Source organism: Theobroma umbraticum, unplaced genomic scaffold, assembly GCF_002168275.2.
Source record: "Theobroma umbraticum cultivar Fairchild unplaced genomic scaffold, ASM216827v3 scaffold_56.0, whole genome shotgun sequence".
NCBI classification, from domain to species: domain Eukaryota; kingdom Viridiplantae; phylum Streptophyta; class Magnoliopsida; order Malvales; family Malvaceae; genus Theobroma; species Theobroma umbraticum.
In genome coordinates, this window is record NW_018397256.1 from 11,427,455 (window position 1) to 11,454,409 (window position 26,955).

At 38.1% G+C, this 26,955-nt stretch overlaps 4 protein-coding genes and 2 pseudogenes across 9 annotated transcripts; 2 read left to right on the plus strand and 4 right to left on the minus strand.

Annotated features, from left to right (window-relative positions):
- LOC149527553 (IQ domain-containing protein IQM4 pseudogene) overlaps nt 1-725 on the plus strand; it is a 4,131-nt pseudogene extending 3,406 nt beyond the window's left edge.
- On the minus strand, nt 661-4,141 carry HSFA2 (heat shock transcription factor A2). Of its 5 annotated transcripts, none has more exons than XR_002444786.2 (3): nt 3,583-4,130; nt 2,200-3,111; nt 661-1,956 (listed from the first exon to the last, which is right to left on the minus strand). XR_002444786.2 is itself a non-coding variant. In XM_021421818.2 (3 exons), exons 1-3 carry the CDS (start codon nt 3,913-3,915, stop codon nt 1,911-1,913), a joined length of 1,194 nt encoding a protein of 397 aa, XP_021277493.1. In that variant the 5' UTR covers nt 3,916-4,141; the 3' UTR covers nt 661-1,910. The 5 variants fall into 5 exon arrangements, 2 of the variants coding, with proteins under 2 accessions (XP_021277493.1, XP_089638848.1); XM_021421818.2 differs by having other exon boundaries at nt 2,297-3,111; nt 3,583-4,141; XR_002444785.2 differs by having other exon boundaries at nt 662-2,115; nt 3,583-4,129.
- A 6,253-nt stretch (nt 4,142-10,394) lies between these two features.
- Nucleotides 10,395-12,829, plus strand: LOC110410945 (glutaredoxin-C6-like). Its single transcript, XM_021420901.2, is given in 4 exon segments — nt 10,395-10,824; nt 10,827-11,103; nt 11,106-11,205; nt 11,207-12,829. Coding segments are annotated over 4 exon segments (465 nt in total). The 5' UTR covers nt 10,395-10,773; the 3' UTR covers nt 11,244-12,829.
- A 1,757-nt stretch (nt 12,830-14,586) lies between these two features.
- Nucleotides 14,587-18,845, minus strand: PM-ANT (Mitochondrial substrate carrier family protein). Its single transcript, XM_021420912.1, has 2 exons — nt 18,232-18,845; nt 14,587-15,438 (listed from the first exon to the last, which is right to left on the minus strand). Exons 1-2 carry the CDS (start codon nt 18,571-18,573, stop codon nt 14,806-14,808), a joined length of 975 nt encoding a protein of 324 aa, XP_021276587.1. The 5' UTR covers nt 18,574-18,845; the 3' UTR covers nt 14,587-14,805.
- A 1,025-nt stretch (nt 18,846-19,870) lies between these two features.
- Nucleotides 19,871-22,976, minus strand: LOC110411233 (beta-fructofuranosidase, insoluble isoenzyme CWINV1-like). Its single transcript, XM_021421285.2, has 7 exons — nt 22,817-22,976; nt 22,656-22,664; nt 21,208-22,058; nt 20,782-20,940; nt 20,453-20,691; nt 20,267-20,357; nt 19,871-20,083 (listed from the first exon to the last, which is right to left on the minus strand). The coding sequence occupies exons 1-7, from the start codon at nt 22,974-22,976 to the stop codon at nt 19,871-19,873; spliced, it is 1,722 nt and encodes a 573-aa protein (XP_021276960.1).
- An 825-nt stretch (nt 22,977-23,801) lies between these two features.
- On the minus strand, nt 23,802-26,451 carry LOC110410503 (beta-fructofuranosidase, insoluble isoenzyme CWINV1-like; annotated as a pseudogene). The gene is made up of 6 exons (XR_016350844.1): nt 26,313-26,451; nt 25,129-25,916; nt 24,911-24,988; nt 24,574-24,812; nt 24,389-24,479; nt 23,802-24,272 (listed from the first exon to the last, which is right to left on the minus strand). The product of XR_016350844.1 is annotated as a beta-fructofuranosidase, insoluble isoenzyme CWINV1-like (transcript).
- Nucleotides 26,452-26,955: the final 504 nt, after the last annotated feature.

Sequence of the window (26,955 nt, forward strand, 5' to 3'; positions counted from 1 at the left end):
CCCTCATTTATTTGAGATCAAAATCATGCATAGTTTAATCAGGTTTTGAAACACTTTCTTTTGGTTTTTTTCCGGAGTTACAGGTTAAAACTTGGAACCTACCGGCCCTGTCCGTCCATATATTATCAGGATTGGACTATTCTGCTTGATGAAACAATGAGTCATGACCATGAAGCAGACAAATAGTTTGGTTAACAACAACTTTCCATGTTTTTTAATCCTGATGCTGTTGGGGAGATATATTGTTCCTACTTTCACAAGAAAGCTGTATGATTCCTGAAAAGGATTCCTTTAAACGCTTCGGATTGAGAACATCCGCAGTCCTTGCGATTCCTCCTGGTTGCTTAAGATTCCTTCTTGAGTGTTTGTCTTACTTTGTATACAGGACGATGCCGATGGATGCTTTATGTTTTCATTAAATTAGAACAAGTGGACAGAGCCAGATGACATTACCCTCTTTACCCTCGTCTATCTTGTTCTACTAGGTTTTGCGAGTGGACGGATAATGTGTGATAACAAGCTTTAACATGGATCCATCAGATGTGATGACATTCGCAATCTGGCTGTTAACCGCATGACCATTAAAGCCTTAACTGGCAGGCTTTAGGAAGCAACTACGTTGTGATTTTGCTTTGTGCTGTAATTACAGGGCTGTTGTAGCTTGTGTTCTATCTTGGGTTTTCAACAAATTACTTCAGAATAGAGTTTCTTCCAAAGCTGAGTAAAGTTTCATACTCTGGTTTTACTATTTATCAATACAATAAAGCCCCAACCTTGCTCGTTCTAGCATCACATTGTCCCGAATCTTATGGCACCACCTAAAAGAGACGCATCTATCTTATTGCTGTTGAACAAAGGTTGAATGCTTTTTCACAATTCACCAACATCGATTCCTGCTAATCCAGGATGCTTCCATTTCATCAAACAAGAGCATAAGCAGAAGCCAAGACCCATGCTACTTCCGCCACCTTTGCCGACTTAAAATTATTCTGTTAGTTTTTTTTTTTTTTTTGAAAAGTAACAAGTTTCATTCAACCAGGGAGTAAAGCTCCCTTGCCGAGAACAAAAGGAGGATTTAAGGGCGTTGTGCACCTCCCTAGCATAACGGCCTAAAAACCTCGACATTCTCTGTACAAGATCAAAATCTCTCATAAAACAAAATAACCCATCAGTCACCAAAATCAAAAACAAACCCCCTCCCTCATACATACAACCGTGTACCCACCCTTTACTACACAAACCACCCCAATTCAAGTTATCAACAGAGCTGAAATACCTGAAGCATCAAAATCAAGTCCAACAATCAGCAGAGAAAGAACAGGGGATAAAACACAGACAATCTCACAGAAGCAGTAAGTAAGATTCCACTTCCCCTGCCAGTTCCTCCATCCCGATCTAAATCTCCCTAGCAGCTTAATCCAAAATGTGAAGGAGCTCCTCTTGTCAGTTAATCCCAGCTTTAGCCAGGTTATCAGCCATTTGATTTTTCTCTTCATAAATGTGTTTAACCTCCCATGCGCTAATTTCCTTCTTCAATCCCTTAATGTGAAGGATCCGTTTTGGTATGATTGATACTTTGTGAATTTTTATAAGAGGAAAATAGACTTGTGAAAAATTTTAGTTGCTCTACACTGATCCTGGAAGATCTTATTTGGTTTGACTTTTGCCACTTGATCAGACTACTTTCAAAGAATTTAATCCTTACAGTAATGACCTAAGATGGTCTACCTAGTCTAGAAAAATAATGAATATAAGTGGATATCAAATATGCAAACCCTTTTATACATGTGGATTGAAAGTTTAAAACTGATATTCGCATAAACAAACACTAATGATAATTTACAGGAACCAAAAGAGCATACTTATATAGGTAATAGGGCCAAAATTCTAGAACTAGAAGCTCAGCAGACTCATGAATTGAAGAGGTTCCTTATAAATTTCTGTCCATTAGTCCGCCTGCAAAATTTCACTGCAAGAAATAAGTATATGTAACTAATAAATCAAATTCCAAAGCGCATTATAAAATAACAAAAAGAAATCTAAGGACTAGATTATCAATAAAGGATACAGAATAACAGGAACATCTGTTAGCCCCTTAGCAACTTCCACCATTCCCTGCTGTGTGAAAAATATACTCCTTTTAGTCTCGAAAAAAATACGGAAGCAACATGAACAACAAGCTAAGATTCATAAACATACCAGCTCAAGAAAACTAGGAATGGTGTTGCAGAGACCAATTCAAGCCTACAACAATAACATCATACAATCCATTAATGTGTTTGGTCATGGCTTTGACCTGAGATAACCCATCTGATCCACAAGGTCCCGCAAGTCATCACCCCAATCTTCAGGGTTTACAGCCAAATCCTCCACCTCAACATCAACTTCAGCCTGATCACTGACCACAATTTCCTCCTCCAGTTCAGAAGCTATTAGGTCATCACTTATGAACTCCTCCCATATCGTGTCATTAACAGAACCTAAATTAGCTCCACCAGATGTAGGCACTGAACTTGTTATCGGATCCTTGATTTCACTGCTTGATTCATTGTCCAACGCAGAAGAGAAAAATGTCTCTATCTCAGACTCTATGGTTGCCAATTCTTCTTGCTCTTGATTGGCGTAATTGAGAACTTGCTCAGTATCAACTACCACTGGAATTGCTTCTTCTTGCAAATTCTCTATGCTCGGATTAGCTGTTAGTCTCCTTTTTCTCCCAATTTCGACGCCTTGCATCTGTTTTTTCTGAGCAAATTGCTGGAAAAAGGTTGGGTTACGAAGAGCCTTGGCAAGGAATGTCATTATCTGCTGCTGCTTCCTCTCCGTGCTTTGTAACCGACCATCCACTGCAACAATTTGGTCTCTTGAATGCTGCTGTTGCTGCCTTAGTCTCACGATTTCTGCTAGTAACACAGATCGATCTCTCCTCAACCTCTCAAGCTCACCTTCTAGTCCAAATTGCCCTAACTCAACACAACCTCCTTCTCCCTGCTGTTGCGAACTTTGCAGGATATTTCTTCTCCTCTTGATCGTTTTCAACAGATGCTTTTGCCCTCCCAGAAACCCTTCACTGGCAAATTCCCAACGATCAGGATCAACTTTTCTAAAACCCTGCATTACATTACAGCATTAAAGTGGTTAGTATATCTTGAATTACATCAGACTAAGATACATAGAAAGGAAACTCAACAAAATTACTTAATTTATCGACTTATCTATATTCTTGTTTTATTTATCTGCATACTGCTAGTACACAAGAAAGTGAATCACGGGAATCCTCCAAACTACTAATTTATATCGAATTAACAAGGAACGTCAAACTCATTTGGGGAACGAGGAAGAGTATGTAAACAAAAGCAAATCAATTTTCAATATCAGAATCATCATCACAGCAGCATCAATTAATAAATCAAACAGGAAAAGTGCCATATTCAGTGCTGATGATACTCAGGACTATTTTTTTCAACTACAACGGAAAGAGAGTTCAGGTAGAAAAACCAAACAACGACAACCCAGGTAAAATTATACAAAATTAGTAACAAAATGAAAACAAAGACAATATTTTTTAAGTGGTTTACTTACATATGTATTGAGCTGGCGAATGAAGCTGGAGAAATTACTGTGCTTGAAATACCTAGGAAGCAGAGTAGTCGAGAACTTATGAGAATCCCAAACAATGAAGCTATTACGAGCTTTACTCCATGAAACCACCAAGTCCGTCGAAGGGTCTTCCACCATTTCGAAAGTCTTGGTCAAGAACGGCGGTGGACCAACTTCGTTAAGCCCTTCCATGGGCTGTGGAGTAACATTCGAAGACGAAGACGAAGAAGCAGAAGATGATGAAGATGAAGACAACCCTGCAGTTCCAGCTGCAAAGGTCACCGTTTCCTCATCTTTTATTACCACTCCTTCCATACCTCGTGTCTTGCTTGTCACTTAGGTTCTGCAATAAAAATACCGACGTTGCGAACTGTGCCTTTGTTTTCCTCTATGGAGTGTTCAGTTTATTTCGGAGCTCTGTCCTAAGGTTCAGTTTTCGTAGGGAAGGGAACTGAGAATGTTTTTGGGGATGTTCTGAGATTATAATGATTGTTGGATGTCGGGTGGAAGAGAGAGAAGAGTGAGAATATAAGGCAGTGGAAAAGAAAGTTCTAGAGAGATTGGATTTGTCTGCTTTTCTTTCTGAAGTTTGTAAGAAGTTTCTGCCATTTGTCCAAAGCAGTAGTTCTGGAAACTTCTCCATTTTTCCAGACTTCTCTTTAGAATGACAAAAAGCACGGATCAAATCCAAAGGGCTTGGCTTCAGCCGTTGATAGTCGGATTGTGGAGCCCTTTCGATCACTCCAAGTCTTCTTCATGCCTCAGCTTTTGCCACGTGGGTTCCATAGATTTTTCAGGGTGGAACCGGAGCCGAGGAAAAACAAATGGGCTTCGTTGAGTCAGATTGAGCATCCGCGGACGTGGATCATTATGCCATTGTTTACAAATAAATTGCTGTACTGGCCCATTTATAAGGTTCTACAGAAGGCAAGGTAAAAATGGTTGGACCTCCAAATGTTCCACTAGAAGCCTACTGGATTTCCTTCCAAACAAGAAAACTTGGGCCAAAGTCATCTTGGTAAGCTAGGCCCCATACTCTTTTTTCTTTGGGTTTTTACCCCAAGGCGAGCTAGCTTGCACCGAGTTTTGTGGGATGAGGAAGATATTGAGCAAGAAGCATGGTACTAAGCTGCAATAAGAATGAGAAACTGACAGAGAAGATGAAGGCCAAGCCGCGTTTTGGGGAGTGAAACCCAAGAATAGTATGAGCCTTCCAACCAAATAAAAACTAGAAGTATATATATATGTACAAGCTAAATACTTATGACTCAGGCACGTGTGTCACAGCAAACCCCAAAGTCCTACCATAGATCGAGGGATCCCCTTTGTTTTTCTTCCTAGCTGATGACAATACGAAACTTCCACTCGAAGGGATCATCCTCGTTTCTTTTTCTTCACTATTATTATTATCTCTTGGCAAAGAGATTCATTAAAAGCTTAATTAGCTTATGTGAAATCCCCCCTTGGAGGCAACAGCTTGTTGGAAAAGGTGGACGTAGTGTAATTATTTTAGTGTTCTGTGTGCATCATGATTGAGCCATTTTAAAACCAGAAAAGAAGATTTATCAGAAGAAAAGAAAGCAGGCTGGAGCCCACCCAAAGAAGTTGCAAAAACTAGTGAGAAAGAAAAGGGCAAGGCGGGGGAGAGAGGGAGAAGGATACGGCTGCTGCCACGGCTTTTTCTATGACAACGCACCTCGGTGATGACTTCATTTTGTTGTCCATTATTTACACAGTCTAATTGATTTTGGGGCCCCGGCTGGCATGGCATGCCGTGGACTAAAAGTACCTAGGGCCAGCCAGAGGATAATGTTTCATTTTTCTATGTCCATCTGATTCGCCCAACCAAACTAAATAAAACCCTAGGAAGGGTGAACTGACTAGAGAAAATAATGTTATCAACCCCATTTCGTTTAGTCAAAACATTTATCTGATTTCATCTCTGTTGCTATGTACAATCTTCCGAAACCCATTGCGCAAGTAAAACTGGAATGGCCCATAAATTCCTTTCTTTTCAGTCCCAAAGACTTTTCAACACTTTTACCATGGTTAAAATCAAAATGCATTGGCCTGAGCTATGAAGCTACGTACTGCTCCTGCCATCTATATATGTCTCAGGAGTCAATTATCTAGTTCCTGAACATATACAAGCTGCAAACACTTTTTTTTGTTCTTCTAACATGAAGCATCAAGGTGATTTTATAGACAAGACAAGATTGTATGCATTACATATCTTAAAAAAAAAAAAAATCAAAGTTATCGCTCAAACTGACAAACTCTATCCTGTTTTGATGTACATTTAATATATACATGTGGGTGGATTTTAATTTAAAAATTAATATAAGTATTGTCCATGGAATAAAAATTTCAATCAAAGAATCAAGATTCATAGACAAATGGGTACCCGAAATTCAGTACCCTCCACATTATTGCTCCAATGAACTATCAATGTCCATGCGGCCCCACGCCACCCCCTCACCTCAGTGTCTCATATTTTTGTAGGGTTAAAACCTAACCAAAATATAATTCGATTGACCCGATGATATCTACCCCACAACTTAATTACACAACATTACAATTGATCTGCCACGTGTACGGCCCTGATCAGAACTAAATTTCCAGGGTGAGGGGACAAAAACCATGATAATGGTAAGCAAAGATCCCTTCCTTTGGTAAAAGGATCGAAGGGAAACTACATTACACTTATGAGCCGACAGAGATTCAGATCATGACATCACCGGGTCCCACCATCTGACCTGGGACAGTCATATCAGGTTGCGTCACCCATGTGTCACCATCAATCAGTCAACGAACTCAATTCATTAAAAACAACGACGATACATAAATATACGTGTAAGTTCAAATATATATACAAAAAAAGAAAGCCAGCGGCGCCGACAAGTGAAAGTGCAAAGACGAAAAACAGGGGCTCTGCTATTGTGCGCACGGGGGGGGTGGGGGTAATGAGCAACGAGCACCAAGTACGATCACCACACACACAACCCCCTCCCCCTTCTGGATTGGGAAGCCTGTACCCAATATGGATATGATACGGATCCGGGTCACGGCTACGGATTTGCTGACAGCATCTCCTAGTTCACCGCGTCTCGAAGGTACGGACATGTGGTCACTCACGTGGGGATTGTCTTAAATAACGAATCGTGTAAGAATGGCAAAAGCGACCTCCCCAGTCAAAAAAAATCTTAAAAAAACACCCCACACTCTCGCGAGGCGCGTGCTGGGGAGGTTCTTTTAAATTTGGTTGCAGGAGTTTGGCACTTATCAACAAGGAAATGATTAAATTAAAAAGTTTTTAATTAAAGAAAGTGTAGATTATGATAGTTTTCTCCACGAATGTCGGAAAAGAGGAAGTGTTATTTACGCAACTTCGATGCATAGTAAGGTTCGGTGATTATGTGAAAAAACAAAATAATAGTGGTGAAATATGCTACTGCTTTTACGATGTGAAAACTAAGCACGCCTACACATATGTGTGGGGAGGGGATATTGATTTCGTGGGTTTCCCACTTGCTACATGAATTTCTCCTGATTGGCTTAGTTTTTTCATCTATGGGCAAAGATGCGCCCAACATTTTCTATGAAATTATTGGAAGATATTGTATCTTTGAGTTGACAACATTAAAGACAATTAAGTGATACATTATCATTATGTCAAAAGCTCGTGATAACAAAAATTCATTTTTTTGTTGAAAAAAAATATATATTGATATTCAATCATTTAACATATGTTAATGTCATAGATTTTATATGAGTAAAAATTGAAATAGGTCTTAAATTATAAGTAAGGTACTTTTCTACTCAATAAGTTTTTTTTTTTGTTGAAAATATGAGTTCATATTATGTGAGAGCTCTTATAAGAGGTACTAGAATCAAAGTAGATCCAAATCAAGGTGGGATTTTTTTGTTATAGTTAAAATAACTTCTTTTAATATGAAATTGAATGAGTCTTTAACTTATAAATAAGAATCTTTATTTACTTAATTTATATATTTTTTAAATTAAAAAAATGAATTTGAAATAAAAAATATTAAATTGATTTTTATAAAAAATAATTGATGATAGTGTTATTGGATCGCATTCGTATTCATGACATATTCATGATGCACATTGTCTTATTATTTTTTAAATGCGATAGATCGCAAAACATTAAATTTTGAATTTATTTTTACACATCAACTGAATACAAACCCGTTTGGGAGAGGAAAAAACCTACCTTCCAAGTGTTTGATACACTGTAGTAGACGTGATTAGTAAAGGCTATGTTTCACGTAATTAATTCGATTGCATGGTGCTTGTCTTCTAAGTTCCTATAAGCTAGGGCATCTGGTCACCTTGTCAACTTTAGTGGCACTTCATTGATTGAGTCATAACCTAATAAAGGAGCCACCGAAAGAGTTAATAACTGTTGATGGGTCCCCCGCTATGGGACCATGAAACCTCATCTCACACGGTTGCCCCATCTCATACAACACCTCTTTTAACTAATTTTGAACCACTTTATGAAGCAAGCCCATGGCATTTAAAACAAAACTGGGGACGAGAATTGAAGATCTGGGTAGAGCAGACCAATACTGGGGGAACGTTATAAATGAAAGATAAAAAGTACATGTGGGTAGAGTTCATGGACATCAGAAGAGTATACATAATACGAAATATAAAGGTGGTTCCTGCCAATGCTGTAAATATGCCGGGTCTGTGCCATCCAATTCAGCCTTTTCCTTTATATATGTATATATATATATTGCTTTGGACAAGTCGAGACGTGTTAAGGCATGCTCTCTGAGGAGTTCTGGCAATATAAGCCCTTTAAGATTTTCCCTCCATCAACAATGGCTGATGATGTTGAGCATGACGACAACTTGGCTGATTTGATCTTCGGAATTGACCTTATGCATGGTGACCACGAGTACCACTTCCACAAGCTATTTTGTGTTCTCTCCTCCTGCTTTTTATATTTTGTCAAAGGGACTTTGCTTTGGTCCACATCCCTCTCATCAATTGGCATTATGGTTCCTGCTCTTTTGCTTTTGAATCTTCTGCTCCAATCAAAACCAATCTTTGCTTTCTTTCGGTTACCCCCCAAAAAAAATTAAAAAGTCAAAATTGAATGGGTCGCACTTGTAATTTTAACACACATAAATGTTCATCATGTTTCGAGTGGGAAAATAGTGGTCAGCTCCTCTCTTCCTAAAAGGGACGTAATATTTTGACGTGTTGCTATGTCAATATTAAATTTGAATTTATAAAAAAAATAAATTATTCATTTTATCATTCAAATTAAGAAAAAATCATTAACGATTTCTTTTTTTTCATTTTTTTGAGATTTGTTTTTAATTTTTGAGAGAAGGAAATTTGAATAGAGTAAGAATAATGTATCAATCATTAAATTAAATATATTTATATTTTTAAAGATTTTTTAAATATCACACAATGCTTATTTTCTTAAAAAAAAAAACTAAGCACCTTTAAAGCAAACGAACAAAAAAAAACTTAGCACACTTTGAAACGAATAATTGAGGTTATAAATGAAACTAAGAAGGGGAGAGGGTTAAGTGGGCCCAAGCGCAAGTGAGGCTGATGCAATTCTCTTTGCTTATCTCAGCACATATGGCAGACACCACATTTACACCATCAAACGGTGCTCCTTTAAGGGACTCCTCCCCTCTCACCCCCCACCTACCCCGACACTCCGAATTCATGATGGTGGGCCCCTCCTCCCACAACGCCAAACAGAACAAAAGCAAAGCAGACCCCTGCCCCCGCCCCATCCCCGTCCCATCACCGTCGCAGCAACGCTGCCAATCCACGTGTCACACTCTCATTCACTGAACCTTTGAATACAAAAGGTTTGGCGGGCCCCAACCTCAGTCTCTCTCCTCCAGGAAAGCCCACAACCTCCACGCCTGAAGGAAAGTGAAACGCTGATGCCACGTGTCGCTCAGGAACGTCACTATGACGAGGAAAGTGAAATTTCGTTCCGATGATTATGTCATCGAAGTGGGGTCCACTTATCCCCCTTCACCCCCAATGGAGTATTCCCTCCACGTCAGCTCTCCTTGTTTTGCCCATAGCGTTTGCTCTTTCGTTGCTTTTACTGTCCTATTTTTTAATAATAAAATTAAAGAGAAAATGGTCGAGAGAGGAAATGGCATAGCTCTTAGGGTACGTCACGGTACAATCTAAGTGTTCCACGTGGAGAGAAGGTGACGTAAGTTGGTCATTTGCTAGGATCACCACCGGCCCCCCCCCCCCCCCCCCCCTCCCCCATGTGACTGCTCCACGCCAGCTCTCCGGCAAATATCCAGTATTTCCGAACTACCGTATTTTGTGAGCGCACGACATATAGCCACTCCTCACTCGTTTGCCTCAGCATTGTGCAATCCACATTCTCCAATCATTAATCATCCCTTTTTGCTTCTTACTTGTGTATCCTCTCTTTTATATCAAAAAAGGCAACTCAAAAGACAAAAAAAAAAAGGAGAAAGAAATTAGTTATGGTTATTAGACTATGTTTGGGACAAAATTTTACAACAAATCAGAAACTCGATGACATATCAATATGCGTGTCACAGCTCAAAACCTGACAACAACATCAACAACTACAAAGAAAAAATCTATGGGCAACCTTTAGAACATGCGTTCTTGGCCTTAAAAGAATAGCAACATGGCAATCACAATAACAAAAGACTATCCAACTCAATTTAGGACAAGAAAACATCTGCTAATATCTTATCGCATGAATCCAGTCGTTATTACAAAAACGATATTCTTTGTCACCTTTAAAATACCCAAACCCCCTCAGTCGCTTCCCTTTGCTAGAAATGCCAATGTGGCGTTCTGCCCACATGCACATGAATACGGTGAAATAAAACAAAACACAAACACGCACAAAGCAAGTGTTTTGCTTTAAAGCGCGTGGGCTTAATTACCCAAGCTCTGGCAACCCCAAAAATCCCATGATCCCAAAAGAAAATAAAGAGAACCTATGTAACACAGTACTTTCTGATGTAAGCAACCATAGCTCCTTCTCTCCCTTCCCTTCTCTTCTCTTCTCTCTCTGTCTCTCTGATTTATATTTAACTCCCATCCCACTTGCTTTCCTCGTTGACATCACACAATCGCACAAAAGCTTTGTTGTTTTTCTCTCTGGCGATGCAAAGCCTAAGAAGTTGCTCAAGTGACGTTGTGCAGCTTGATCTAACACACTACCGCCAACACCACCTTCCTCCTCTTCATCCAACAACAATCCCATGAGTACCACCACCACAACCACCACCATCAGCGGCGGGCTTTCCATAGACGAGGAGGAGTCAACGGAGACGCGAATCAGGAGGCTGATATCAGAGCACCCTGTCATCATCTTCAGCCGATCTTCTTGTTGCATGTGCCACGTCATGAAAAAGCTCTTAGCCACCATCGGGGTTAACCCTACTGTCATCGAACTTGATGACCATGAGATCGCTTCGCTCCCTCCACCGCCGTTCACGATAGCCTCTCTCTGGAATCCAGCCCCGCCGTGTTCATTGGTGGAACCTGCGTCGGCGGCCTTGAATCCCTCGTGGCTCTTCACCTTAGTGGCCACTTGTGCAAAGCTCGTCGAAGTTGGCGCTCTCTGGGTATGATATATAGATTATAGCATTAAAAATCATATAAATCAAGCTGCCATTTTTAATGCTTTTTTAATCTGGGGTTTTTTTCTGGTCATTATTATTATTATTATTATTATTATTATTATTGTATCTTCTTTGTAAGTTGAAGTAACATAAAATTAGGCAGTCCATTTCCCAAAAAGAAATAATTTCTGCCTCTTTTTCTCTCTTTCCCCATTAGCTTTGCCGGTCAAAAGAAAAAGAAAAACACTGCAAGCATATCGAAGTCTGAAGGTATTATAATAGCAGTTAGGGAATTGTAGTAATTCAATCAAGTGAATGAGATTGTATGTGTGAAACTTTTCTTCTTCCTCCCTCCCTCCCTCCCTCCCTTCTTTTGCTTCTTTGGATATGTGAAGTGGGAGTTATGGGGGTTTGAGCTTTTGGTGCTGGAGGGGCTCAGGGGTTTGATCTGAGTTAGGACAAAGAGCAATGAGTGGAATGGGGCCCATGAAGTGGGGTCCATTGCCAATTATTAAGCAATCAGAGCCGTTGAAATTTGTTCCAGGTAGGTTCCAGATGAAAAAGAATGGTTAATAATGTGATCTGGGTTTTTAGGGGAAGAGGTTTTGTGATGCTTTTTTCTGACAATGACGAGCTTCAATCCAAGTGGGCATTGTCGCATAATCTGACAAAGTTCTTCCAATTATTAAGCACCAAAAAAAAAATATATCCTGGAATTCTTACTTGGCTCTCTTTCTGTTTGATTCTCACAGATTTCATTCCACAAATTTGTGGTTCAATCTTTTCTGAGATTGTGATTGTTGAATTCTTCTTTGTTTCAACTTTCATGAATATGTATCTTTATTCTTTGTCTGGGTTGAAGCTACCAACTAGTTGTGTAAGATTCTATAATTTGCTGCACTAATAACAAGATGAAGTCTAAAGAGTTCCTTCTTTTTCTACCTTAAAGTAGATCTTAGATCATTAAATATATAAAAAAAAAGTAATACAGTCGTCCTCCTCCTGCTCCTACTACTACTTTTGATGATCCCAAGAACACTTGAGGATGAGCTGTGAAACGAGAAAGAAAGACCGCTGGGATGTGAAGCTAGCTAGATGCTTAAGTAAGTGAATTAAACAGCAAGGAAAGGGAGTGGGAAGCTGTAATTTTTAGTATATACTAATGTGTCGGGGGAAGCTAGCCAGCTGACAAGTAAGGTGAAGGCAAAAGACAAGGCCCAAATTGTCACCAAGCCATCAGACAGTAATCAAAGGTGCGTCATGCCATGGCTACACCTTCGCTTCAGCCACCTGACAGCCTCATTTCATCACCCAAATTTCTTGGTGCTCTCTAAACCCACTTGCGTTTCTCTAGCGTGGCGGCTCTCCTTTCATGACTGGTTCTGAATTTTCTTTACTCGTTGTCCAGGGGATTCACCAAGGTGAAGGTGAGTTAATAAGGATTAATTTGGCATCTATTAAGACTGGTTTCTTAATTTGCAAGAACTGGAATGCAGGTGTTTTGATTATAATAATAAGCAACAATTTGGTGTGAACCTGTTGTTGAGATGTGAAGTACATGGTATCTTAAATATCTTTAAGTGCAATCAATTGCATGTTATGATGAGGGATTCAATAATGGTAATAGAAAATGAGCAAGTGGAATGTCCTTATTGGAACCTCACCCCATGGAAGGATCTCAATGTATATTTATTTGTTCTGAGGAGAGCTACAGGTACCCAAAACAATCTCTTTGGGGGAAATCTTTCCAATTTAAGGAAAACAAGAATGGCTGAGTCGGGGTAAAAGCTAAAACACCCACTTCAAGTCAATGGGACCCAAATTTGTTTTATTATTATTATTTTTTGCCCTTTGGGTTTGGAAAAGACAGCATGGTTGATGACAAGAACAACCATCAAACAGCAACCCACAAATGACCACATCCACAATTCCAGAGTGGGGTGTCACCTAGGGATTATTTTTAAGAAAATGAAATTACTAAAATACACATGGCAGCCATGCGATGGTCTTGATTTACCCTATCAATAGACCCCATATAGAATCTTTACAGCCGAACGTAAGAAGAATCTCTTTATGATTCTCTTCCAATAAGCAATTTGTGGGAAGAAAGAAAGTTAAAAAGAAAGTGATATTTTGTGTGTATATTTAAGTGGAAGTAATGAGAAATGGGCAACTCAAGTACCCCACTGAAAGTTCCTTAATGGTAGGGTTTTAGGTCTTAAAAAAAAAAAAAAACTTAGTCTAAAAGTTGGAAAAAGCATCTTTTAAGTACTTTATCAGTTCATCACCTTTTGTTTTCTTTTGCCCTTTTTTCCAATTGATGGGTGAAGTCATGGTTTTGCTTTGGCTTCTTTATGGGGTTCCCACTTTTACCTGTTGCATGTAAGTATTTTTATGGTCCATTTCTTCATACCTAATCGGTCCTAATATTAGTTTAGGCCCATTTTTTATGGCTCTCAATCCTCTCCAGTTAAGACCTCCCCCAGATACGTCTTTGACCAATCGCTAAATGCCACCCCCATCTATTGTCGCTTAGAGTCAAGCTTACATCACTTCGGGGAGCAGAGAGAGATACACAGAAACATAACTGAATAACTTATGCACTGATTCTTGATTAATAAGCATATTTCCCTCCAGAAAACAGCATATGATGTTGTGTACCAGCTGGGGCTTAACTCATGTTTTGCACTAGTTTATTACAACTGTTGCATTAAATTATGGTGGTTGTTGTCGTTGATATCTGCCTGGAAGGTGACATAAATCTATTCCCGAGCAGCAAGCACATCAAGGGCGCACAAATAATAAGAGTGAGTGAGAAATTATAGAGTAAACACGACCGTAGTCTTTGACAATAGGTGAAGAAGTGCAGGTGGGTCAGGAATTAAAGATTGAAGTAACAGGGGAGTGAACGTGAGATCATTGCCACAACATCATTGGAATTACAGGTGCTCAGCATCAGGACTTCAGATTTTCTACTGCTTTTAGTTGAAGTGATGAGTTTTTGTTTTCCTCTTACTACCAGTATTGTCTTTGTTGCAATCTCTTGCGCCGTAGCCCGTAGCATCATGTAAAGAAAGGAAAGAGACTTTCAGAAAAAGAGTGGGAAATTATTTTGTTTCCATGATGCTAACTTTTCATGAGATGCATCGGAAGCAGTAACGAAACAAGTAAGCAAATCCATGTGGTTTTGGGTCCTCTGGATATCCCCAAGAATATTCCAGACACTGGGATGTGGATGTTGATATGAAAGGGCCAACTGGCAGAGAACCCATTTCATTCTCCTCCCCAAAGACAAAGCTGTAAACAAGAATAAGAACAGAAATTTGATAATGACCTCAACACAGGATTGAGCACCAACTTGCTCTTTTATTCGTTAAGAAAAAAAATTCAGGTGTGAATTGCCAAAGTTTTGAAAAAGTAATGTGGCAAATGAATGTCATCTAGTGCATGCTTTGCATTTGAGAGTATCAACCTCGGTTGCCCTTTACAAGATTTTCCTGCTATAATCCTGAATTTCATTCTACTCTAATTCTTCTGCTCAAAAATGAAAACTGTCAAAAATTGCTTTCTACTACAATCCACCCCAATTCATGAACTTCTTCACCTCGTCATACAAAACCAAGATGGCTGCAGCACCAGTGCTCCTAAAAACATTAGACAGTGCCCCACGGTAAAATGAAATCACCCCTTCTGTCCTATATATTGTCTTCCAGCAATCCAGTGTACTACGATACATTGGTTGCTCCAAGCCAGATTGCATCATCATTCGCCTCCGAACTGTATCTAGAGGATATGAAAACAATCCAGCAGATGTAGTCACAGCCTGGGCCACCACCCAACGCTTCCATAATGCCAATTCTGTTTTCGAATCTTCTGACAAAATTTCCTTCATTGTATCAAATCCTCCAAAATACAGGCCTCGATGAACAATCATCCCTTGTAGAGAGGCAGGAAGACCCTTGTAAATTCCCCGAATTCCATCTTTTTGACGTATGGTACTCAGGAAATGGTAGATACCTCGGAATTGACGAACATCAGTTCTCCCAATGTCTGCAGCAAGCCGAGTGTGAGCAATGTCAAGTGGGTAGATGATAATCAATGTTGTGCAACCAGCTGCAGCTCCGGCAATAAAGTTGGCAGATGCTCCAGAGAATACATGGCCATCATGAGAATAGCCGTTTCTTAATATGTTTCTATACAAATCCTGCATAAAGAGATGCAAAGTAATTAAACAAAGATGACCATACAGAGATGATGTAAGTTTACTCTGAGTTCTAGTCAAAAACTCAAGCAAAAACTTATTTACTTTTCATTTTTTATGCACCGGTTTTGAAGACAATATTTTCATACATATGGAGACTTACTTGGCCTTGAGCTACGTAAAAAGCAGATAACTCCCTCTTACTACATAAATCCTAGCCCTGCCATCCCCAAGATTCAAACCTGAGGTCTCCTAGTTTAATTTTAAGTCCCATTTTTTAACACTTGGCTATCCCCTTGAGGACTTTGAAGCTTGCCTACCATCAAGTAAAATTTTATGTAATTCAAATGTACTGTCACCAACTTATGTCAATTGCAATTTTCAAGTGATTCCAATGAACTTTTCACTGATGGCAATATGTTGGGCAAATTCATCCCCTTATTTCTAATACTCTTCCAGAAAGTAACACTATAATTACTTCTTACAACAAGAGTTGTCAACCCAAGAATTAGGGCCATATATTTAATAACTCTCTTAACTTTTCTGTCCCTATTATTCCAACATAATGATTATCTTTGTAATCAGACTCAATTAATGCTCCTAAAATGAAAAAAAAGAAGAAAAAGGCAAACTGTGTGTGCGCATGCACATACACATAGAAAAAAACAATTTCATCTTATGCTTTAATTTGATGGCAACTTTTGAATTTTATTCGCAGCAACCTTATAATCAATAGCATTATGACTAATTCATTTAACAGTATAGAAAAGAACACAAATAAATAAGCTTCATTTTGAAATATCTCCAGGTTACAGCTAATATGTACACCTTTCTAGGTTGAATAGGAATATTCATGAAAAAAGGATGAATCTAAACCTCAAAAGCTTTATCTCTTCAGACTGCATTCAGATCTCAGTCACATGCTTTATCATATACTCCTATATGATATGACAAGCCAAAACACTGAATCACCACCATATTAAGCATAGCAGAATTCCCCATAACAAGGCTCCTTGTGCTAAACTAAACTTGCCGGTTAATACCCTCTTCATCTGGCATGGCCCTGAAAGGCAACCCTCTTTTGCCTCTACCAGGTATAAAGGCATATCATATCCCACATATTTTTTCCTGATACTCTGCAGAGCCACAGATATAATATTCCATCCATTTTCTGCCAAAACAGTGATTACAGGAATTTAACTATTCCATGAAACGATGCTAGAAGCTTTAACCAATCTCAAGCATGCATAAACTTAAGTGATATTAGAACTCACACAGAGCATTATAACATGACAAACTATGCCTTTTCCCGTTATATAGAGTGGGCTATATGGACATATTTCTATCATTGTGCTCTATTCAGGAATGCATCCTTAGCAAACTCAGTAAGCAAGGTTTGTTTTTATGGTTTCCATCCTTTTCTTATTTAGCCTTCATGAATCTCTCTTGACACAGAAGTTATATTCTCCATTGAGTCACATCTTCTTATGTAACTTCTGTATTTACAGGAGATGGCCTCATTTTGGCTTCAATGAGTATGAATCCTGCCTTTTCTCTCATACTTAGATTCCTAATTGGATCTTCCAATATATTTATTGTGATCTTAGAATAGCATTCACATCCCAGCCACGCTCATCTCTTTTTGGCATATGTTAATACTTAATTCCCAACACTGAAACCAATACAACATTGCTAGTTTGACTGCCATCCTAAACATTTTCCCTTTAAATTTCTGTGGAATTTTGCAATCAGATAAGATTCCCATGCATTTCCCTTTTCCATCCATCCTACCAGGATCCTATGACTGACCTCTCTATCAATTTCCCCTGTTCTCTTAGATAATTAAACCAAGATAAAATTGCTCACTTCATAGCACGCCTTCTATAACTGAATCTCTGTTCCAAATAATGGCTAAGGATTTGCTGTTTCCTTGCAGGCTATAATGGAATTGGTGCCATAAAAGACTAGCACAAGATTGGACTTGCAGAAGGCAGTAAATGCTATGGCTACATAAAATTGGTATATACTATCTGCCAAAAGAAAAGTTAATAGTCTAGCATTTTTCACAAACTCACCAGAGACTTATGAAGAAAATTCAAAGGAAGACACTTTCCAAGGACAAGGAATTATGGAAAAAGGAAAAAAGAAAAAAAGACCCACCACATTGCATTTTTATCTCTTATCTAATGAGTAAGCTTAACGAAAATTAGCACTCCGTCACAGGTGATAGATTTCTTAAGTTCTCAACTTTATCCATGAATAAGATTAAATTGGGAGTCATTATAAAAAAAAAAGATTTGACTCGAAAATCATAATAGTGATTGCATAAACTGATCAGCTTAAATAAGGACCCTTTCCCTAAACTCTCCTATAAATTTCAATAGAATCATCATGACCACATTAATTGCATTCAAAAACAGCAAATCAAAGCAAATGCATAAATTAGCATTTCAACCTCACAGTAATACAAAAATATCACACCATCTCGAAGAAACATTTTATCATTCACTTCACATGCATAGAATACCTCCTCTCCAAGCACTGAACTTTCACCCACCCATCTCCATAAAACATCTCACAAGTCTAAATAAAGAGAAAATCACACCTTTCATTTCACTTTTTACCAAAAACCAAGAAAGAAAAGGAAAACATGACAAATTTGTTAAATTTATTACCAACCGTGACAACCCATTAATTCACTTTAAATATAAAGGAAAAATCACACTTTTCACTTCACTTTTTACCAAGAACCAAGAAAGAAAAAGAAAAGATGGCAAATTTGATAAATTTTATCACCTTGAGGGAGAAATTAAGAGCAACAGAAGGGTAATATCTGAGAACGCTACTCCCATTGCCTCTCCATAAAGAAAGAATGCCTTCTTCTCTAACCGTACGGAAGATACAATCAAACATCCCTTTGAATTTCCTTCTCCCACCAGCTACAATGGCCAAATTGCTCTCTTGTGTTTGAAGCAACAACTTTGCCCTCTCAATTGGTGCCACGATCGTGTGAACCACACCACCCATCACTGCCCCCGCCATCAGATCACGGTGGAAGCTCGCCAGCCATTTGTACCGCCCTGCTGATTGTTTTAACCCTCCCCTGTTTTCTAAGTCATCATCGTCTTCTTTACTCATAACTCCAAGAACCCAAAATTTTATTTTCTTTAAAAGAAAATTAAAAAGAAACCCTTTTTCTTTTACTGTGTAAAAAAGATGCAAAAATGATTGTTGGCTAGAAAGATTGAGCTTTGCCTATTAACGGGATCATATTAATTACTCTGGTTTTTTTCCTTTTATTCTGGTTTATATAGAAACAGAGTTTTTGATACTGTTCTTATCAAAAAGCCGTTTTTTCTTTTCTCTTCTACCTGTGTCACCAGAAGGGAAAAATAAGGAAATTTGGTATACACGGTTCATTTCCCAATATGGTTGTTTCCAACCGGGGAACTTGAGTTTTTATAGTATTCATTTATAGCAATTTTGTTTAATAAAATCTTATTAATACTTTAGTTTAGATCCTCATTATTGTGGTAAGGTTCATTAGCCTTTTTAACTTTTGCCAAGTGTTACCTTAATCTTTCTATTTGTGATTTAATTGGAAAAATTATGGATTCTTAAGAGTCTTTATACTTTTAAATTCATGTGGTTTATTTTTATCATGACTTTTAATTGAATGGAAAAGTCAAGATGTAATTAAACCTTCAAATTTAATAAAAGTATGGTTAGATTCACAATTTGGTTTAGTGGTAACAATAATTTTGTTAGAAAGATTAGGAGTGGGTCATATGTATATTGTATTTGAAATTAAATAAAGAGAGATGAATTCAAATACTTAAAAAAATATAAGATTAGATGCTTATCCGAATTTAGCAGTAATTTATGTAAAAACAGAGTTTGGTATTTAAGGCGTGGAGGCGTGTTGTCATGTTAGAAAGTGGACGGAGATATGGAGTGGTATCAAGATGTTTAGTTTTGCACTAATGGGATAGCAAAATCTGTGTGCATTTTTGGGCAGGTGATACGGGGCATACGGCAAAGATGCTTTGTACAATCGAAAAGCAACCATTAACAATACAACAATGTGAAAGTGAAAGCTAGTGGTAAGCATGTAATTGCTTGTCTCAGACAGTACTTTTGCAAAAAGATTGAAAACTATTCCGGGGGTGATGCCATGGGGCTGTTATCCGAAGGGAATATATGTGAAAAATGGTGCTCCATTGCAGCATTCTTTTGGGCAGCTGATTGACACCCAAAACTAGAAATTCTGCATAGAAGGGGAAAAGAGAGAACTCATTCAAAGGTTTCACCATCAGCACCTTCATCCATAAGCTACTATTTAGTGAAAGGGTGACTGAATAAGAATGATATAATAAATATATATATATATATATATATTTGCTAAAGTGGCATGGTTGCACTTGTCTATTTTGTTTCAGTTGAGATGCGGCTTTCTTCTTTTTGTGGCAGAAACTATTTGAGCTTTCTTCATATTCCAGGCATTGAGGTTTGAAATAGTGACATCAAATGTCCCGTTGTTGAATGCAAATAGGTAGGCTTGCTCATCAATGGCCAGCTTGGGATAAACTCTGGCTGTGATGCAAACCCTTCCTTCCCCACCAAAGCTCTCGACTATAGAATGATCTATCTGCAGTTATGAATCAGAACGTATAATGTTAGCAGGCTAGGGAACAGAGTGGAAAGAAAGAGAGGAGGTAATCAGAATATGAATCAGCACTATGTTAAGAAATCTTCTTCAGAACTTTGAAATGTTCCATTTTCATCATGAATCAAATGTAGCAAGTGAAGAGTGAACTGCTAAGCAGCATACCAGACTTCTAAGAGAAATCTTCTCGTAAAGAGGGTCTATGTCAATGAAAGCTCCATAGCTGGCTTTGTTTGGTCCTTCCCTTAAAGATGACCTGTGAAAGAAAATGTAATTTCTAATAAGCCAAAACTCACTGTAGGAGGAATTTAGACAACTCAAGATGGAAAGAATTTTTGGCCAGTAAAAAACCTGCTCTGATCACTGCACATGAGCACGACATACTTGCCATTACTTCTGAAGATGCGAAAGAAGATTGCCGTTTGCTCTGTCAAGTCTTCGGAAGCTAAAACCAATATTCCAAATGGTCCAACACTGCCTCGAAAAGATGCTGTCTTTTGACTGCAGATTAGTTGAGGATCAACCCAACTTGGATCCATTAATTCAGCTTCCTTTATATTGGACAAGTCAAATGAAATTTCTACATCTGCCTTTAGCAATATGGAGGAACATAGTAAGTTATTCTTTCAATTATAAATGATTCTTAAGCATTAAGCACTAGACATAAATAAATTAATTACCTGTGAGGCTGTAATGCCTGAGACTTCAAGTATAGATCCACCCTTTAGTTGCTTGCTCTGGTAGCTGACATTTTTGGCGCGGAGCTCCTCAATCTCTTCAACTGGCCACTGGATTAATTGCTTACCGGTTTTACTGAGCAGAATGCTCCTAGGAATCGACTAAAAACATACATCAGTTTCGTTAGAATCTTCAAACAGACCCCCTTGCAACACCAATGTTCTTGATCTTGTAAAGAATTGATTTTACTTATTGATTACAATGCTTATTAGCAGGAATGCAGTTTTACCGTCGGCATCACTTATCTGTTCTTTGTCAATGCTGGTGCCAAACTAAATGAGTGTCCTTTTGATCATATTATGTTGCAAACAATCTTTTTAACTCTATCAGCAGATACAACAGAATGCTAGGATTCAAGGTTACTTTACCTGGAGACCAGACCAACCTTTCTTGATGTCATATGTTGTATTCTCAGACTCTTGTATCCAGCTCCACAAGATCCGTCTCTTCTTGGCACTGTCGAAAAATGTCTTAGAAGCATAAAATTGACCATAATCGTATCGTAAATCTGAACCATTGTCCATGAAATCAGTGTCAACTGAAAAGTTATCTGTAGTGGGCGTGTAATTTCCTAGTATGTAGTAATCATGGTGGTTGAAGCTTGCCTTGAGTACATGTTTTGTGAATTTTTCCTGTGAAGAGGTATCAACTCCATATTTGCCATCAATGGCAACTGGATAAAAATCAGGACATTCCCACATGTCAGTTTTTGTGGAAGAGTGAAGAGGATCTTTACTCCTAGTCCAGCTAACAAAATCTTGACTTCGATACAGAAGCGCCCTTCCATGGCCATTCATCCGGTTTCCAACCAAGACTCTCCATAATCCATCAGGACCTTGCCAAGCAGTTGTTGGGTCCCTGAAGTTCTGTGGATCAATACCATCAACAGGGGTCATTATAGGATTATGAGACGATTTTACCCATTCCACTAGGAAAGGATCAGATAAGTTCTTTGGCACAGCCAAGTTTTGAACTTGGCGATTTTCAGTATCACTTCCGGTGTATAAAATGACAGGTTTTTCCCTGGAAAGGATTGTGGTTGAGCCTGACCAGCAACCATTGATATCAAAAGGATCCTCCGGAGAAAGTGCATGATCAAGATGAATCCAGTTGACAAGATCATATGATATTGAATGAGCCCATGATATGTTACCCCACACTGCAGCATAAGGATTGTATTGATAGAACAGATGGTAAATTCCCTTGTAGTACAATGGACCTGTGGTAGACGGATCAGTTTTAGAAGCAATATATATATATATATATATATATAAATAAAAACATATCTCACATCATCTAGGAAACTTTATTCCAAAAGTATCTACTAAAGTACATTCTCCTGTTCCTGAATCAATGACATTCTTAGGCTAGCTAAACAATAACAGTAATCCATATTTGCTAAGAAGCTACTCTTTTTTGTTTTTTTTTGAAAATTAATTTCATTTCAAATCAAAAGCAGGGGAGACCCATGAATATACAAGCCACTGAAACCCGACAATGGAGGCATCAGCCTGAGTACAGTTGACAAAATCTGACCTGCAAAAAATTGCCAGTAAATTACCCTATTCGTCTATACAAAAATCACACCCATCAACCCCACTTACAACCATGCTGTACATCATCTGAATCCCACAAAAGAAAGTTTTAAAGAGATAGAGTAAATGCTCGGGAAGTATTAACTGGTGGGACTTGGTTTATTCATATGAAGAATTTCGAGAACATCTGAAATGTACTTTAACCTTCCTATAATCAAATACAGAACTAATCAAGACAATAACATACGAACAGCATGACAAGGAGAAACAGAGTTGCTTACCATTTGGATCTGCATTGCCATAAGTGCCCATTTGCAGATTACATGTCATTGACAACAAAAAGAAAAATCAACTCTATAGAATTTAGGGATAAAGCCAATTCACAGTAATTAGATAGCAAATGCAGTCTGTACGGAGACAAATCAAGTCTGTATAAACAAACCATTCATCCAGTTTTTGGGAGGCTGGAAGTGGTAGGCAGTCCTGTAAGGCTGCTCTGTTGAAGCAGACTGGAGCTTTCTGCCAGCTCCATGAGAGCATTGAATTCCATTGTCAAACACCAGGAGGGAGAAGAAGATGACCCAAATAACAGATATCTTCATTCTAACTTTCAGCTTCAGGTCAATTATCAATGGCTCAATGGTAGCTACACACTTCCTACGAAGATACTACAAGATGAAGAAAGTTTTTGAAGGACAGATTAATCCATCTTCATTTTTTTCCCTTCTTTCCTGGTGTATTGCACGATCAACTTGAATTTCACAGAATCAAAATGGACTTAGTGTTGGCCGGTATACAACTTGTTTATTATAGTAATGAATAGCGACAAAGACAAATTCAATGAATTTAATATTCTTATTAATAGTTTAATGCAACTTGTTCATTTGAGTATACCCTCAGTTTTCATCAAGAGAACTCATAGCAATAATCATCTGACTAGATAACACGTGATGCAGAGATTGCTACTATTTGCTTCCTCTTCTGCTGCTTCATACATACATCTAATACAATGGAAGCATTTTTTACTCTTTAATCTGCGCTTAGCTCTTAATAATTCTTGAAGTCTTTAGTTAACTAGATGAGTAACATATGATCTGGAATTCAAGAATCCAGAACAATTTGAATCTTTTGCTAGCAATTCTACAATCCAAAAAGCAGAAAGGGGAGGGGAGGTGGGGTTCAGAATTGCTGCTAAGCATCTGATGTTTTGAGAATTAAATTACAGCAGAAGGGTTCTGTCCTAGACTAATAGCCCAAACTTGATGGCATTGTAAGGCATGATTCCTCAAAGATCTTTGGGCAACAGTGTGGAAAGTGCAAGTTATCAGTTTCAGTTTAGCAGCATTTAATTACTAGTACATATTTGCTAGCCTTACAGAGATTATGCAATGTTCTGAGGAATTAATGTTGTTATCAGAAGGGAACATAAAAATACATGAAACACTGCCTTTTTTGAAATCTACTTCTCAGCTTTGCAAGATTTTTGCCAAGTTAGAAATCAAAGATCTGCATAAAAGGAAAAAATAAAAATAAAAAGAATAGGATCTTTATTTTGATGAAGGCTTTGACATCAAGTCCTTTACCCATAAGCTGGGCATTTTTTTTTTTTTTGTAGGAATGTAATGATATTGATAGGACTGAAGAGTAATGTTGGTTAAATCCCATAGATGCATTTGTTTTCCATTTTTTTTAGTTGATACACTGCTTTCTTCATTTTGTGGCAGAAACTATTTGAGCGTTCTTCATTCTCCAGGCATTGAGACTTGAAATAGTGACATCCATAGTGCCATTGTTGAAAGCATATAGATATGCTTGCTTTTCAATTGCCATTGAGATATATTCTAGCAGTGATGCAAGTTCTTCCTTCCCACCAAAGCTCTCATAATGGAATGATCAATCTGTATAGGGTCAAAGAACAAAATGGGAAAGAAACAACAGATGGATACCAAGTCAGGACAGAAACTTAAGTAACATTGAATTGTTTTCAACATGAATCAAATGCTAAGCAGCATACCAAAGTCCTGAGTGAAATCCTTTCATGTCGAGGGTCTATGTTGATGAAAGCTCCATAGGTTGTTTTGTCAAGCCCGTCTCTCAAAGAAGACCTGTTAAAGAATTGTAATGTCAAATCTATAACTTAATGCAGGTAGAATTCAAACAACTCAAATGAAAGGAAGGTTTGGCCAGTAACCAATTAACCTGCTCTGATCACTACACATGAGCACAACATAATCGTCATTGTTTCTAAATATGCAGAAGAAAATTGCAGTATGCTCTGCCAAGCATTTGGAAGCTAAGACCAGTAAGCCGAATGGCCCAGCTTTGCCTCTAACAGATGCTTTCTTTTGGCTACATAGCAGTTGGGGATCAACCCAGCTTGGATTCATTACTTCAACCTCTTTCAAATTGGGCAGATCAAATGAAACTTCTACATCAGCCTATACATTTAGATGAAGGAATGTAGGAGGTTATTCTTTCCATGTATAAATGATTGTATCGAGAAACAGTGAATTAGAATTAAATTCCTTATAGTTACCTGTCAAGTTTTCAAGCCAGAAACTTGAAGAATCAATTGCCTACAATCTTTACTGAGCAGAATACTTCTTGGAAATGACTGAAATGAAACACAAAGGATTTTTAGAATCTTCAAACTAAACCCACTTTCATCTAAAGATCGTTCAGTTTGCTTATTAAGAGAATGAGAATTTATGAGCAGAAGTAAGGAGAAGAGGATGTTCGAATGGTTTAGATTACCTGAAGCCCGGACCAACCTTTCTTGATGTCATCTGATTCACTGTCAGACTCATTTACCCATCCCAACAAGATACGCCTCTTCTTACCACTGTCAAAAAATGTCTTTGAAGCATAAAACTTCCCATAGTCGTATCTTAAATCCTTACTAGTGTTTGTGAAGTCAATGTCAACAGAAAATTTGTCACCGTTGGGCGTGTACTTTCCTAGTACAGTAATCATGGTGATTGAAGCTTGCCTTGAGAACATGCTTGTTGGATTGATCCAGTGAAGAGGTGTCAACTCCGTCTTTGCTATTGGTGGCAACAGGAAAGAAATCAGGACACTCCCACATATCAGTTTTCTTGGATGAGTGAAGAGGATCCTTACTTCTACTCCAACTAACAAAATCTTTGCTTCGGTATAGAAGAGCCGTTCCATGGCCATCCATCTGGTTTCCAACTAAGATTCTCCATAGACCATCAGGACCTTTCCAAGCAGTTGTTGGATCTCTAAAATACTGTGGATCAATACCAGCAATGGGGGTCATTAGAGGATTATGAGGAGATTTGACCCATTTCCTAAGGAGGGGTCAGAAAGGTTCTTAGGCAGTGCCAAGCTTTGAGCTTGACGATTTTTAGTATCAACTCCAGTGTATAGAATGACAGGTTTTCCCCTGGAAAGGAGTGTGGTTGAGCCAGACCAGCAACCATTGAAGTCATAAGGATCCACTGGATAAAGTGCATGCTCAAGATGAATCCAATTAACAAGATCATACGATACTGAATGACCCCATGTCATGTTGCCCCACACTGCAGCACAAGGGTTGTATTGTTAGAACAGATGGTAAACTCCATTGAAGTACATTGGTCCTTTGACAGATGAAACAGTGTCAGAACAAACTTTCAGAAAACAATTACTATGAAATTTCAATTTTTGATTTGTAATTCATAATGCTCTCTAAAGCTATGATATGCTCATCACCTGGAAACTTTATTCCAAAAGTTTGTACAGGAAGTATGTTTTCCTATTGACTGAATCAAATAAGAATTATGTGGTAGTTACTTATGTTACTAGAAAACTACTTTTTTCCGAAAATTACTAGAAGACTACTTGGGAGGTATTTCATTTACAGTAGACTTTCTCATACATGAAAGAATCAAGAAAGTAAAGGGAAAGAAAAAGGCAAAAAGGTTCAACAAGCTTACCATTGGGATCTGCATTGCCATTAGTGCCCATTTGTAGATTACATGTCAACAACAGGAAAAAAGAAATTAATATCAGAGAAAACTAATATAAAGCAAGATAATGTTGTGAAATAGCAAACTCTTTACTGCAGAAACAAATAAAGCTTGTGAAAACATACCGTTCATCCAATTTTTGGGAGGTTGGAAGTGGTAGGCAGTCCTATAAGGCTGCCCTGTTGAAGAAGGCTTAGGATTTTTGTCATTTCCTTGAGAGCCTTGAACTACATTGCCACCCAGCAGAAAGAATAACCCAACAAACCAAATAACAGATTTAGCCATTGTAAACAACTCAATGTTGGTACAGACTTTCTATGTGGATAGGTACAAATATTTAAGGTCAGCTCAAGCCAGGTTCTGCTCATTTTCATCAAGTAAGCTGTACAGTCAACTCACATTTTTATAAACATCTGAATAAACTCAACAACAAGCTAAACAGCCTGCTCGACCACTTGCATTAGCATTTTATAGTAAATCAATTTAGAATATAGTAGACAGAGACAAAGTCTAATTTACAACTCTATCCAAAACTGTTTGCTTTGACTATACACTTGGTTTTTTCCATAATTAAGAAATTATTAAAGCTGGAGAACATGTAAATTGTTCC

What these genes read in the sequence shown, in the direction of transcription:
- HSFA2 (XM_021421818.2), bottom strand. Translation starts at nt 3,915, where the DNA reads ATGGAAGGAGTGGTAATAAAAGATGAGGAAACGGTGACCTTTGCAGCT. An exon ending in TTCGCCAGCTCAATACATAT is followed by an intron (nt 3,112 to 3,582) that starts GTAAGTAAACCA and finishes AATGTAATGCAG; the next exon opens with GGTTTTAGAAAAGTTGATCC. An exon ending in GATCAGATGGGTTATCTCAG is followed by an intron (nt 1,957 to 2,296) that starts GTCAAAGCCATG and finishes GAAATTTTGCAG; the next exon opens with GCGGACTAATGGACAGAAAT.
- PM-ANT (XM_021420912.1), bottom strand. Translation starts at nt 18,573, where the DNA reads ATGAGTAAAGAAGACGATGATGACTTAGAAAACAGGGGAGGGTTAAAA. An exon ending in CTCTTAATTTCTCCCTCAAG is followed by an intron (nt 15,439 to 18,231) that starts GTGATAAAATTT and finishes CTCTTTATGCAG; the next exon opens with GATTTGTATAGAAACATATT.
- LOC110411233 (XM_021421285.2), bottom strand. Translation starts at nt 22,976, where the DNA reads ATGAAGATATCTGTTATTTGGGTCATCTTCTTCTCCCTCCTGGTGTTT. An exon ending in AAGGTTGGTCTGGTCTCCAG is followed by an intron (nt 20,941 to 21,207) that starts GTAAAGTAACCT and finishes GTATGTTTTTAG; the next exon opens with TCGATTCCTAGGAGCATTCT. An exon ending in ATGTGCAGTGATCAGAGCAG is followed by an intron (nt 20,358 to 20,452) that starts GTTTTTTACTGG and finishes TTTCTTTCACAG; the next exon opens with GTCATCTTTAAGGGAAGGAC.